The sequence below is a fragment of the Hyposmocoma kahamanoa genome, unplaced genomic scaffold (assembly GCF_003589595.1).
Source record: "Hyposmocoma kahamanoa isolate Upper Pololo Valley unplaced genomic scaffold, ASM358959v1 100021, whole genome shotgun sequence".
Lineage (NCBI taxonomy): Eukaryota > Metazoa > Arthropoda > Insecta > Lepidoptera > Cosmopterigidae > Hyposmocoma > Hyposmocoma kahamanoa.
Genome location: NW_020653200.1, coordinates 8,969,732 through 8,983,070, shown reverse-complemented (window position 1 = coordinate 8,983,070; position 13,339 = coordinate 8,969,732). Strand labels below are relative to the sequence as shown.

At 34.4% G+C, this 13,339-nt stretch overlaps 1 protein-coding gene across 2 annotated transcripts in view; it reads right to left on the bottom strand.

Annotated features, from left to right (window-relative positions):
- Positions 1-13,339, bottom strand: part of LOC113233373 (circadian locomoter output cycles protein kaput-like) — an 82,127-nt gene that overhangs the window by 44,027 nt on the left and 24,761 nt on the right. For both annotated transcript variants that reach the window (XR_003310694.1, XM_026468526.1), the window contains exon 2: positions 8,259-8,431. Coding sequence is in view for 1 of the 2 variants with exons in the window: in XM_026468526.1 (XP_026324311.1) it covers positions 8,259-8,431 (173 nt within the window). In the remaining variant the exon portion in view is untranslated. The remainder of the gene's footprint in view (positions 1-8,258; positions 8,432-13,339) is intronic.

The following is a 13,339-nucleotide window of genomic DNA, read 5'->3' as shown; positions in this document are numbered from 1 at the left end:
CTTTTCAATTTAATTCCACCCTCACCGGTCCTCCTTCGGTCGACTAGAAGATCCGGAGCACTCCATTCTTATGTCGTTGATATTCCACCTATTCGCACTAAGCGCTTTGCTTCCTCCTTTCTGATGCGAAACGGCAAATGAATGGAATGCTATACTGGCTCTGTCTGTATTTCCCGAAAAGCACGATTTGGGGCTATTCAAGGCTAGCGTGAATAGGTATTTTTTTAAGGCAAACGCGTATCATTGTCGCTTAACATCAGGTGAGATTGTGGCCAAGAGTGTGTCTATATATTTAAAAAAATTGTTTTAAATTATATACTTAATATTAATTGAGAGCAATGTATACCGTTGCAAAGAAATAATAATTGGACACTAGAGAAAGGTATATTGTGTTTGTTGCGTGTATAGAATTATATAAGAAACAAACCACATGGTTTTTTGAACACTATATACTGCGAGACAGGTTTCAGTGTAAGAAAGTCGTAATATCAGCTAAGTGGAATGGGTGTTATTAGTTATCGGCATTAACTTTTTGAAAAGTATGAGAGAAACTTTTACAGATACACACATGTTGTCTTGTTATAAGTAGAAAGCAAACGGAATTTACTTCCGTTTTACATCACCTGTAAACGAGCTAAGATTCTTTGAAGAGAACAGTGTGATATTTTAATCGGTAATAAATATGTCAATCGAAACCTATCCTACCCCACCCCTTCGTTTGCTTAATTCATCTATTCTATGGCTACCCATACGATATGGTTTCCCGATCGATTATATTAACTTTTCAAAATAATTCGAATAAATTTAACTGCTTCCTAATTCCAAATTCCAGCCGGCTATGCAGCGCGTGATAGAAAGTAAGTAGTAAGATAGTTAGTTATTTGGGTAGGTAGGTAGGTAGTATCAGGAATGATGAGCGTTGATTGTGGTGGGCTTCGTGCTGCCGTAAAGGATTATCTTGGGTGAAGTTGTGTCCTCGTCGATACAAATCGAGTTATATCATTTATTTCGCTTATAGATTCGTTGTCGGTTTTCGGGATTCTACGCATTTCTTCTGCTGATTGTTTAAATTTATTCTTATCTTTGTTACGTTGACAGTATTTCATGTTATGTTTTATGGAGTCGTTCGTATTTTATTTATTTAGTGATTATTTTATCCCTCCGCTATATAATGTATCTTTCATTTATTTGGGTTGCTTAATTATATTTCTAAGTATTAGCCTTTCGTAATTTCTTAGCTTCGCGCTATTGGTTTTTTGTTAGTGCACCGCGCATTTTGAGATCGTATGTCATTGTGGTTTCAATGACCATCTTGTATATTAAGCGGACGGTTCGACATTCTATTCTTGATAGCATTACAAAATGGATTGTTATTTTTGTGTTCTTGATAGCCTGTTTACATTTTGTGTGTACTATAGTTTGCCGGCTGTGAGTAGAGTTTATATACTTGCGTACATAGTTAATTTCCTTTGTTACTGGTATGTTGGTTCCTGTGGTGGAGAGTTCTCATTAGGTCGCCCATTATCACAATGAATGAACAATGGTGGTGAGAGTGGGCACGCTTGCTTTACTCCTTTACCTTTCGTTATCCATTTGGTTTGCTGTACACACCATTTAATGCGCGTTATTTCGTTCATTCAGGTCTTAATAATTCTGTTTATTAGGGCTTTATTCGTTCTATTGAGAAATATACCCCGGAGTGCGTTTGGGTTGCCAGAATCAAAAGCTTTCTCAATGTTCAATGCAAGACTCATCAAGTATTCGCCTGAGCGCAAACATGTGGTCGTCAGTTGATCTATTACTGAGGAATGATGCTAGGTGATTCCCAGTTCCGCTATAGTCGTAACTAGTCATTGCAGAAGGAAGTTTGTGAATATTCTATAACCCGTGTTGCAAATAGATAACATTCTTCAGTATTCGTTGAAGGTTTTTGAGGTGAGAATTTTGAGAATAGGGACTTGTACTGTTTAGATTCAGCTTGGTGGCACTGATCAAATTCATATGTCTATTTAGCTCTGACTCGATTGCTATTTGATCCATTCCTGGCGCGGTTCTGTTTTTCATTTTTATATTTATTCTAGAAATATTTCCTCGTTTATGTCTTCGCCGATTGGTCTTCAATTAGAAACGATTGGTCTTCAATTAGAATCGATGTTACGCGAGGGCCTTCCGAGGCGACTATTGGATTTTACAACTTTAAAAATTTTTCTGTTTTGGATGTTTCGCTGTCGATGTAGATTTTGTCACATTTGCATTATACTCATACTTTTATATTTGGTTTTAGAAAGTTAAGATAATACGAGTATCGTATGTTTGGTTGCCTATAAGGCAACACGTGCGGTTAGAGACTATAGACAAAATGAACAATGACGTAAATAAAGGTTCGGTCCAAATGAGATGACTTGTGTTACAGAACCACTTACCTAGAAAATGCACACGAATACATCTCAAAACGAAATGGAAGACGATAACCCAGGATCAACAAGCTTTAGTGGACGCTGCAACGTAATGCTCGATCAAGAAAAATTACTAAGTCCCAACAATTGTCAACGTAATTTAATTCCTGTTACAATAAGTTCACTTAGAGAATGTCCTTAAAATAATACTTTAGAAACTGCTTTCATGAAATTAAGGTGATTATTGAAAACTATTAGAGCTAATGAAACCAAATAAATATTACTAATTAGATTTGTTATGACTTTTTTTTATTACGACTAGGGTTTCGATCAATTTATTATTTTGTACCGGCACTGACGGCGAAATGTTCGGGAATTTCCCGGTTAATTCGATTCATTCATTTATCAGTTTCTAACTCGAGCTGGATGTGGTATTATTTTCAAGTGAAGTTGTTGATGATTGCATTAGTGTAGACAATGACGCTGTGAAAAAGTAAGAACCTTTTTATTCTTCTTGATATTACATAATATAATAAATAACAAAAATTAAAGAGAACTATTTACATATTTACAGTTTCATTGAAATAAAATATCTAAAATTCAATTACAATATAGAGCTGAAAGAATAATAAATTAATTTCTTGAACGTTAATTAAATTTCAAAAGTTTATTGTTTTGAGAGACATGGACACTGAAAGTCGCCGGCAGGCAGAGAATAGACGCCTTTGAAATGTGGCGCTGGCGCAGAAAGTTAAAGATACTGTGGACAGCCACCAATGTCTTTGTACTTGACGAACTCAAGATAAAGAATGCTCAGTGTCTGTCTTCAACTTGCATGCAGCGTGTGATACGCTAGTTTGGTCATGTGGCACGTAAAGATGCTGATAACCTGGAGCGTTTGATGGTGACAGGGAAGGTGGAGTGAAAAAGACCTAGGCAGGTGTCCCAAAAGATGGTCGGAACAGATGTCCAAACAACGGGAGCTAGCGCCGCACTAAACCATGCGACTGAGTGGAACCGATGGAGGCAAATGGTTGGCAGGATGAAGTGGACTCACGATCCTCAGCAGTGAAGAAGCGATTAAGAAGAAGATTGTTTTTTGTCGTAGTTGTCACCTGTGAGAAATTTCTTGTTGCCCTAGTTTGGCATACAGACACAGGTTCGAGTTCTGTCAGATAGAAAGAATTTTTCTTTACTTTCGATCTTTGTATTAATAATTTGTATTAATTATAGCAATACAATAATAAACAGTTATTCAGCGTTCTTAAAATAAGTATTTTTCCGTACTGTTATGAAGTTCAATAATATGCCAATCAAATATATCAAAACTGTAAGTATATTAATAATCCGATACCTCCAACTGCGTCGATTTCACCAATAATAGAAGAGGATGATGATATACAAGTGCCAAAGAAAAACCAAATCAACTGATTTCTTCACGTCAACCTTTAAATTGTCTCTCTGTAGTACTGAAGCGACAGTTTTTCGCATGGTTTGCTTAGCGGGTGTCCCATTCAGAACTTTCACTACTTAGGAAGACATGACACGTCTGTATCTGAACGGTCGATATCACTTACAAAAATCGCCTGACTGTATCAGAGAAAGATGGTCTTGCAAGATAATAAAATAAAAGTATTTTAATACAGGACATAAAGTAAATGTGGTTAGGTGGTGAATCTTTTTCTGTAAGCTTTGAAGAGTGGACATTTAACTGTAACAGAAGATACCCAAAAGAAACTTCGAACTTTACCCTTATTGCGGATACAAGGCAATATGACCGCTGAAAAAGCAATTGAGGATCTGGGCAATTTTTTGAAATATGGATTAAATCTCAAAAACGTATTGTAGCTGCAATTACCAATGGATGCAACATGATTGACGGATGCAATATGGTTTTAGTAGCAGTAGAGCTCCTTGTGAAAGAGTTCGTCAGGGGAGTAACTGTCACCTTACGTATTTCTGCCACCAAGCAGTAATTTCAGCATTACTGTGTTTCGGTTTTGAAGGGTAAGGGTGCTGGTGAAATTACAGGCACAAGGGACATGTCAACTTATGTCTCAGGGTGACGGCCGCAGTGGCATTTAAAGCTCTGAGAACACTGCAATTGTTATGGACAGGCGTGTGGCTTACCATCAGGCGCACGACTTGTTAGTTCCGTCACTTGATATTATAAAAAAAAAATGATGCCGAAGATTTGGAGACTTCTAGATTTATGTCAATAAAAGAGCATAGTAGGCGCGGTCCAGTTCCTAGTAGTTGATGTTTTATTTTTAAAAAAACATCGATAAGTGTATATAACAACGGTTTCACAGAAAAGCAAGGCTGTGATTGAGATATACCTTGAGCAGAATTATCAAATCTTGTTCATTAAAATTGCTCGGTGATGAAAACGATGGCATTGAGTTTATAGGATAATCCGAAATCGTAAAGATTTTAAAAAATAGCCAAAAAAAGTCAGACTATTTCCAGAAGTTCGCTTTGTCCGAATTTAATGAAGAGTATCGTTTAACATTCGATTTTAAAACTCGTTGGAGCAGGTCACTAAAGCCTTGATTGAAAGTGGATACGGAGTTTAGTAAGTATAAGACACTGAAACTGACAATCGATGTCATATGCCAACAAGGTGTATCGCTTTTGATTGCAGTGGTGGGGATAAAATCCGCATCGAAAATATTACATAACTTGAACACTAATTTGAGCAAAAAAATGTACAAAGCTTTACTGAAAAGATATAACGACAGCCGTTTATGAAGTCATAAATTATCCAATTCTAATTCTGATTATTACAAAATAATATAAATAAAATAAATATTCATTCTAATAATTTCTATTTATTACAGGCACCGGAAATTGAAAATCTCTACACAGTACCGGCTCAGAATTATAATGTCTTCCCTTCAGTAGCGCAACGCTTTTGATGTTCGGTAATAACGTAAAGAAGAAGCCACCCGTAAAGACAATTACGCTGTCACACGTAGATATGCAAATGATGTCATACATTTTTTTAAAATGTGATAACTTACATATTAATGTTATCATTTATTAACACAAGCAATTAATAATCTTTTAAGATATTTTCAGTTTTCAATTATTAAATTTACCTATAATAATGCAATAGTATTCAGATGAACAATTTAATTAAAAAAAAATTTGAGAAACATGAGTTTGGCCGTGATTAAATTCTACGTTACGTAGTTAGTCAAATAATGTATCTAAAATGTTGTTCCGTAAACGTAGTATTTGGTGTTGAATTATCGTTATGTGTGTATACAACGGTTTTCGTAAAAATCGTTGAATGTATTCGAAAAGTATTTTAAACGCGCCTACACTTAGCGCTCGATTCCACAAACTTAAGCATGTTTGTTTGATGTGGCCCGCAGCGCCCACTTCCCCGCAAACACTCTCCCACTGTTGTTCTGCGTAAGAATATGTTCTTGAAATGAATGTATTGCACAACATAATGGTTTGTAAAACTGTGATACTGGTAAGCAAAGACTAATCATAACAAGTTGGAAGCAGAACCCAAACAAATTATTGAAAATATTGTGCGAATTACACAACATTCATTATTGACTGACAAAGCGAAGATGTGCGGCTGGCCTAACCGCGTGCGCCTACGTGCAATAATAATTCGAACGTATTGCACGTAGAAATTTAAACGGCTTTAGTAGCAGTAGAGCTACTTGTGAAAGAGTTCGTCCAGGGAAGAACTGTCACCTTACTTATCTCTGCCGCCAAGCGTAATGTGAGCATTACTGCATTCCTGTGTTGAAGGGTAAGGGTGCTAGTGAAATTACAGGCACAAGGGACTTGCCATCTTTGGCAGTGTCCTTCAGATCTTTAGGATATAAAGCTCTGAGTGGCACTGCTACTAATATGGACCGGTATATCATAAAAAATGAAGCTTGACCGCTTTCTAAAAACACTTAAACAAAGTCGAATAATCTTTATTGAAATATTAAAATATAAATATTGATTAAACTCTACTGCTCATTCGTAAGGCAGATTCTTCTGAGAAGGATGAACAAGAAACTTTAGGGGTTACTCTTTGTAAATAAACATATGTACACATTTGACTCATTTATAATTTACAATATCTATTACAAATATCATAGATCGAAACAATCTGTAAGAGCTTTCACTACCACGGATTTTTGTCATTGAAGTATATAAGAAGGTGTGTAATAAATAACCTTTCATATAAAGTTTTTGTTTCACTATAGTTTTAAATCTCGTGAATGACAAATTTTGAATATCAACCGAAATCTTATTATACATTGAAGCGCATATATACATTGCCCCTTAGATAACGTGACTATGTACGTAAAGACGACTGCGAAGTACAGCCCGTTTATTTATATTTCTCATATTAATGTTATGTCTGTCATTATTTTTCATGAATAAATTACTATTTTTCCTAAAATAAATTACATTTTCGCAAGTATAATGTGACACTAGTGTTAGAAAGTAAATTTCTTTAAACATATCTCTGAAAGATACTCAGGGGCTCAGATTGTAAATTGTCCTAACCGCATAAGGGAATCCTAATGAGGGTTTTTGGTGTCGGTAAGTGCTTACTCCAATTAATTGCATCAACTTTGATATACTTTCGTTGGAGTATTACTTATACTTCATTCTCTATAACTTGGTTAGTTATAGAGAATGAAGTTTATCAATTGCCCTATGGAATATCTCTTTAATGGTAAGCGGTTCTCGCCCTTGACAGGTAAAGTTTGTTTTTGCTTTTGTATTACTGATATATAATACTATATTAAATGAGCATAAATTAATATTCAAATTGAGTGACTCAGCGTGTCCGGGCGTTTAGTAATAGGTACATAGTGTTTATACGAGCGCACACTCGGTTACTGATTGCATTTGTCAAATTACTCATTCAATTATAAGCGTTGTTCTATTTTAACAGAAGAGCGAGAGTAGCGTGCATTCTTTGACAGACAATATTATACGGTAGGTACAAGCTGTTACAATGTATTAGCGTTTTATGTTATGAACTTCACTCTTAGTTTTGCCTGACTCACGTACTCAAGAATTTGCACATAAATAGAGATGTTAGTTGTAACTTTTTGACAAAATCAAAGTGATAGATGGTAATTAATTATGTGCCAATTATTTCGGTCAACTCTGTTGCACTCAGAAACGGCGAGCAATCAATAACATAATACGAAACGAGAGTACCTGCATTGACGGCCAGGAAACTCGGCTATATATAAATAAATTCAAAATCAAAGTACAATATAAACGCAAGGATACTTTTAGATTTAGTCGAGTGTTTCCTGAGTAATTAGTATGGGTGGAGCTTGCATTCCGACATTGAACAATTATACTATGGAATGTAGAGAAACAAGAAAATCATTTGTGAATTATAAAATGTATATAGATCAATCGAGACACCTACTAACTACGTTTTAGTATTATTTTGCTATGCATTTCTAAGGACAGAAATTTAATAAATATGTAGACTAAGTGAACTAAATCCAATACCAAATAATAAGCATTCGAAGTAGTACGAAAAGTAAAATGTTCATATATACCAAGTGAAGTAACACACTAAATAACGAGTTCGTTACAATAGCTCCATATAAGCGTGTTAGACGTAATAATTTCCAATAATTTATGGAAAGATTTTTTAAATAGTATTTTTATATTTTATCCACACTCACGGTGAACATAAATGTATCTTTAACACAATTTAGACGGAACTAATTGGTGTCGGTTTTCGGTTTTCATGTTGGATAATATAAGCGCATTAATTCTCAGTAGGTTTATGTACGGCTAGCCTGACCCACAATATTTCTTCATTAAATGTAATTAACACTAAACTTACATTAAGTAACGACTTACCATACTGATGAGCTCTTAAATAGTGGGCAGTAAGTCTGAGGATACCAGTCTTGTCAATCTTGCGGTTGGTAGCCACCACCGGCGGGACCAAAGATGCCAGCTCAGCGATTGAGTGGTTCAGCTTGTCCCGCCGCTGCTTCTCTGCCTTGTTCCTGATCTCACGAGGATTGTCTCTGCAGACAAAACGCTTATTCAGTTGGTACCTATGCCATGATAAAAGCCTGGAAAACGTTATCACAGTCCTAGATAAATTACGCACTTTACTAATTACTGCGATGAGCTATTCATGCATTAGGTACAACAAAACATTGTTACAACTCGTATATAATATAAAGGGAATCGCATATAAAGGGAATTTATGATGATTTTATATTACAACTAGACCCGTCAATCTAAGTTTACTTAGAAAAACAACGCGTCGGTGAAATTTAAAAACCTCGCAAGTCTGTTTTTGGAATATATCCCTTTTTTACTCTATTAAAATATAATTTGTAAACCTTCTTTTAGTTACAAAAGGAAGTTGTAGTCACAGATTGTCATATAATTATTTATAGTAATTCTGTTTTGTGACCTACTCAACAGTTCACATTAACCGAGGCTACGAAGTTTACGAATTTTGCCGACGAATGTCGTTTTCTTGTGGTGACAATTAATGGCGAATGTAATAAAACTTTTGCGCTTTGAACTCAATTTGTTTTATTTTGTCTACCGTTTCATACATTGTTGATCATGTTGCTCGTGCAAATAGTAGAAGTGGTAATTCAATAAGTCTGTTCGTCAGAACTATAAAAATATGAGTAAAATAGGTTTATTTTTAACGAAATTACAAATTTAAATAGAAATAGAAACCATACGAAACTTAGAAACATTTGGTTGCCTTCATGCGGAACTTAATAAAAGTTTTCACTGTTTACTTCGGTCAGTAAATGTAAAAACAATAAGTAAAAACAATAATTTGTAAAATTGTTCAAACACGCGAAGGGTTTAAAGAAACGTCAATGAAGCGTAATAAAATCTTACAATTTATTAGAAACCAAATTTAGAAAGAAGGATGGCGAAAGCTTAGATAGAAAGACAATTATAAAATGAATTGATGATGAAGAGCCGTTCATGGACTTTGCTAGTATAATTTTACGTTTTAGTTTATGCCTAGATATCAATATAATTTTATATTTTTAGAAGTCGGGAATTAAGAAATTGTACAACAATGTATTTTAGATTAATATTGCAAGAACACAACGCAATTGATTCAGTTCGACTATAGATTAGTTAACGTTCTTGTACGTACGTAGTAGTTCTTGTATGTTCCTACTTAGGTAGGTAAACATTCAATCATGCTTAAAATGAAACGTACGTAAGTATTGGTTATTTTATAGTACACACATAAAACACTAAACTTAGAATAATAAAGCATAGAAACCTAGTCAGCACACGAGGCAAATTGAAGCGCGAACAGATCAAGAATTTTAGCTAAAAATGACGAATTGTGCGATAAATGAGTGTAAAAATACGTCAGACAAACATTAAAATAGATACTAACATCACATTCCACAAGGAAGTAACGCGTTTCAACTTGTATTTTTATATAAATATTCACTAAAACCGAAAATTAACCTACTACTAAAACTAGTCTACATGAATTTGATTTTTGCCTCACTTGTGACAGTTCGTTTGATATGAAACTATCATTCTTTGCGTTATTATTCTAAGACCCTAAAGCTATGAAATACGTAATTAAATAATCCATTAAACAGTAATGACATAAAATTAAAAATAAAAGACAATGTGACAAAAATGTTTAGAAAATATTTATGAGAGATAAGAAAGTTAGCAAAGGAACATTTTGACAAGAGGCCTCTTGCAAATGTCAATATCACATTGAGATTGAGAACAGCGTGACCATTTATCGCCTGTCATTTGGGTAGATTTAATTTTTATTAATTTTCATTGCGGCAGACGTTTTTAAATGTTTATTTAAATAAATTATATGTGACAGAGTTTGGCAGATTTAGGAATATTCAATAAGTTCTTTATTATTTTTGGGAACAAACAATAATATAGGATAGAATAATAAAGAAATATACGGGCAATGTTACAAACATAACCTGTATCAACTTTATAATCCCAGCTTCTTCAGGTTGTACATAATTAGCTTTTTTGATGCTATGATAATGAATCACAAGTATTGATAGATCTCTTTAAAGCACGTCGTCAAAGTCACTGGGTCATAAAATCGTACACGGAATGTCGCCATCCTTCTTTAGAATTTAGAATTTCTGAACCAGTGATAAGTGGTTTGTGAAATATAGTGCGTAAAGAGGATACTCCAAGAAGTGTGTCACTTATACACAAAGCTTGATCTTATTTTAGTGTTGACTGATGAAATAAACAACACAAGCAATATCTAATGCCACTGAATGCGACTGTTGTCACTTTCCCGTTGAATTATATAGTTTCAAAATTAAGCGTTTTTAAAAATAATTTCTTGTGCCCCAGAGCTATGATGCTCTGGTACTCATAAGAGTACTACATTGGACACCTAGACCAGAGCAAATCAGAAGAGTTTATTTCCCAAATTGGTCCAACTGGCAATCGAACCAGGGACTTACTTGTCCTGAACACACTTTGTAAGCCATTAGGCCACCGAAGTCGTCATATAATTCGACATTTTCTACTGTTACTGGAAGAAATTCCTTTATGCGGTAAACTCGCCTGTGTACATGAATCTTTGAAATTTATGTTATATTACGTATCATTTGTTTTTGTGGTACAGTAAAGTGTTCAGATACATACATTCAGCTTTTCATGGCCGTTAAAAAGGATTGATTTTTTCATATTAAAAGTTATTATTATTATTTTTTATTCACACATTTATTACATATTGGTTGATGAACATCAATTAAAGGTTTACCATGAGGACTGGCAATACGGTGGGTTTTAAACAGGGTTCTTCAGAATTCTTTTTTTATGCTGTTAAGCTGAGTATAATATTATTGGTTTTGTGTTTTTAATGAGTAAAGTTATGACTTTAAATGACAAACAGTGAGGAAACAAAAGAAATACGAAGAAAAATCTTTGTGAAAACGATTTCCTTTGTGACTTTTTGAGACTGATACGTTTGGATAGGTCTCTGATACACATTTTGCTAGTGGTTGCATTTTGTACCCAATTAATTTTATAAGCTTTAATTATCGTGATGATTATCGTTTCTTGTCCTAGTAATTTTAAGTAATCAAACTGTAAATTACATTGATCAGAATATATAATGAAAAGTCAAAAATATTATTACTCACATAAAAATATTTACAGAACGCATTTGGTCGAAGGCTAGATGATCTAATGACGAAATAACAATGTGGAATACGTGTTGAAGCTGTAAACATCTCAAATGTGCAATACCGAAAGTTCATAAATATTAAGCTGTTTATTTAAGGTGTTTATTAGCTAATAATATCTGTTGCCAAATAGCAGTAGGATTTTTAAATACAATATTCAGTTTCCGAAAAGAAACTAATCCATCATAGTATTGATTATGTTGTTATATATGAGTAAGTACTCGATATTTTCGATATCGCGTACTTTTAGAATCGAATAAGGGATTCGATTCTAAAAGTACTTTTGATACATACTCGGTTTAGTAAAATCTCACAATATCACGTAAGTATACTCTTCCATTTCTCATAAGGCAGGGCTGGGCAAAATACATGCTACGTCTTAATTGAAATATTTACAAATTACAAAATACTTCCTTATATGTATTATGTATATATTTTATGGGGTGTATTTAGAATACAAATACATATTACTTTATTAATATATCTGTCGCGACTTGTGGAAACGAACAATTTCCTTCAAAGTTTTTTCCTTCCACAATACATAACTTGAAAAAGAAGTTTTAAATTATTATTTTTACAGAAATTACAATTAACAAAACCCAATGCCCAAATGATTACAGGTGTAACAAAATAAAAAATATATACGAAATTAAGTGTACAAAGCGTAGGTGTGTGTGGTGCTTGTGTGTTGAGTGAGCGCTATTGGCTGTCTCAATCAGATCTAATTTAGATAGCGAATAGCGCGTGCTTGTTTCAATTTTTCCGCGCGAGTCGCGACTATTATGCGTAGTAGGTAGGTCGTTTTTAATTATTTAAAAAAAGAATTCCCTTTCATGAAACCTAGGCTTTTGAAAGTACTATCAGGTAAACATCCTCTCATCGGAGAATGTATAAACCCTGCTAAAGAGAATACTTGGTTTCAAACTACCTTTGGTGGTAGTTTTACATTGAAATCATGTCGTTTGGACGTCGTCTTGATCGTCGTTGTTATTAGCGGTACCGTAACCATACACTGTGAAATACTTTTCAGTCAAAATTAGTGGATACACCACAGACGTAGATGGTAGTTTGCTCCATCGTTCTGTATGTTGATTAAGTCTGATTCGATTACCACAAATAGCATTGAATTGAACAGCAGTTTTACCAGAAAAAAAAAACTGTTAAACCATTCAATACAACCATACTACAAAGCATACAATTATTATTAATATTCCCATGCAAGACGAATACTTTATATACGTGTAAATGCCGTTCATAACACGTTCACAACACAAATTAGAAAGATGGTTCACAAAAATCACGTTCTTCTTCTTCTTCTTTTAAGTGGCAAAAATCACAAATTCACAATGCCGATAAACAGTGTTGCCAGACTTATGTGACTACATTCCCCACAAAATCCCCAATCAAATTTGAAATTATCCAGACATTTTATTAAGTAGCCTAAAATCGCCTCTTCCTATTTCAAACATAGCCTAAATATCGCCGAGTCGCCGATAACTTTTTTAGTCGCCGTACGACCCCTCGACGTAGCCTAAATGGCGAAAAATTGCCTTATCCGGCATGCCGATAAAACCGCGAAAAGATGACTTTGACGTTTTTGACATTACCATGCAGTGTTGCCACCTGCAAATGTGCTTCTACTGCATTGGATGCGAGTATTTCATACCCATAGAGGTTAATTTTGGGAACGTTCCGTTTTACACACACACACACACACACACACACACACACACACACACACACACA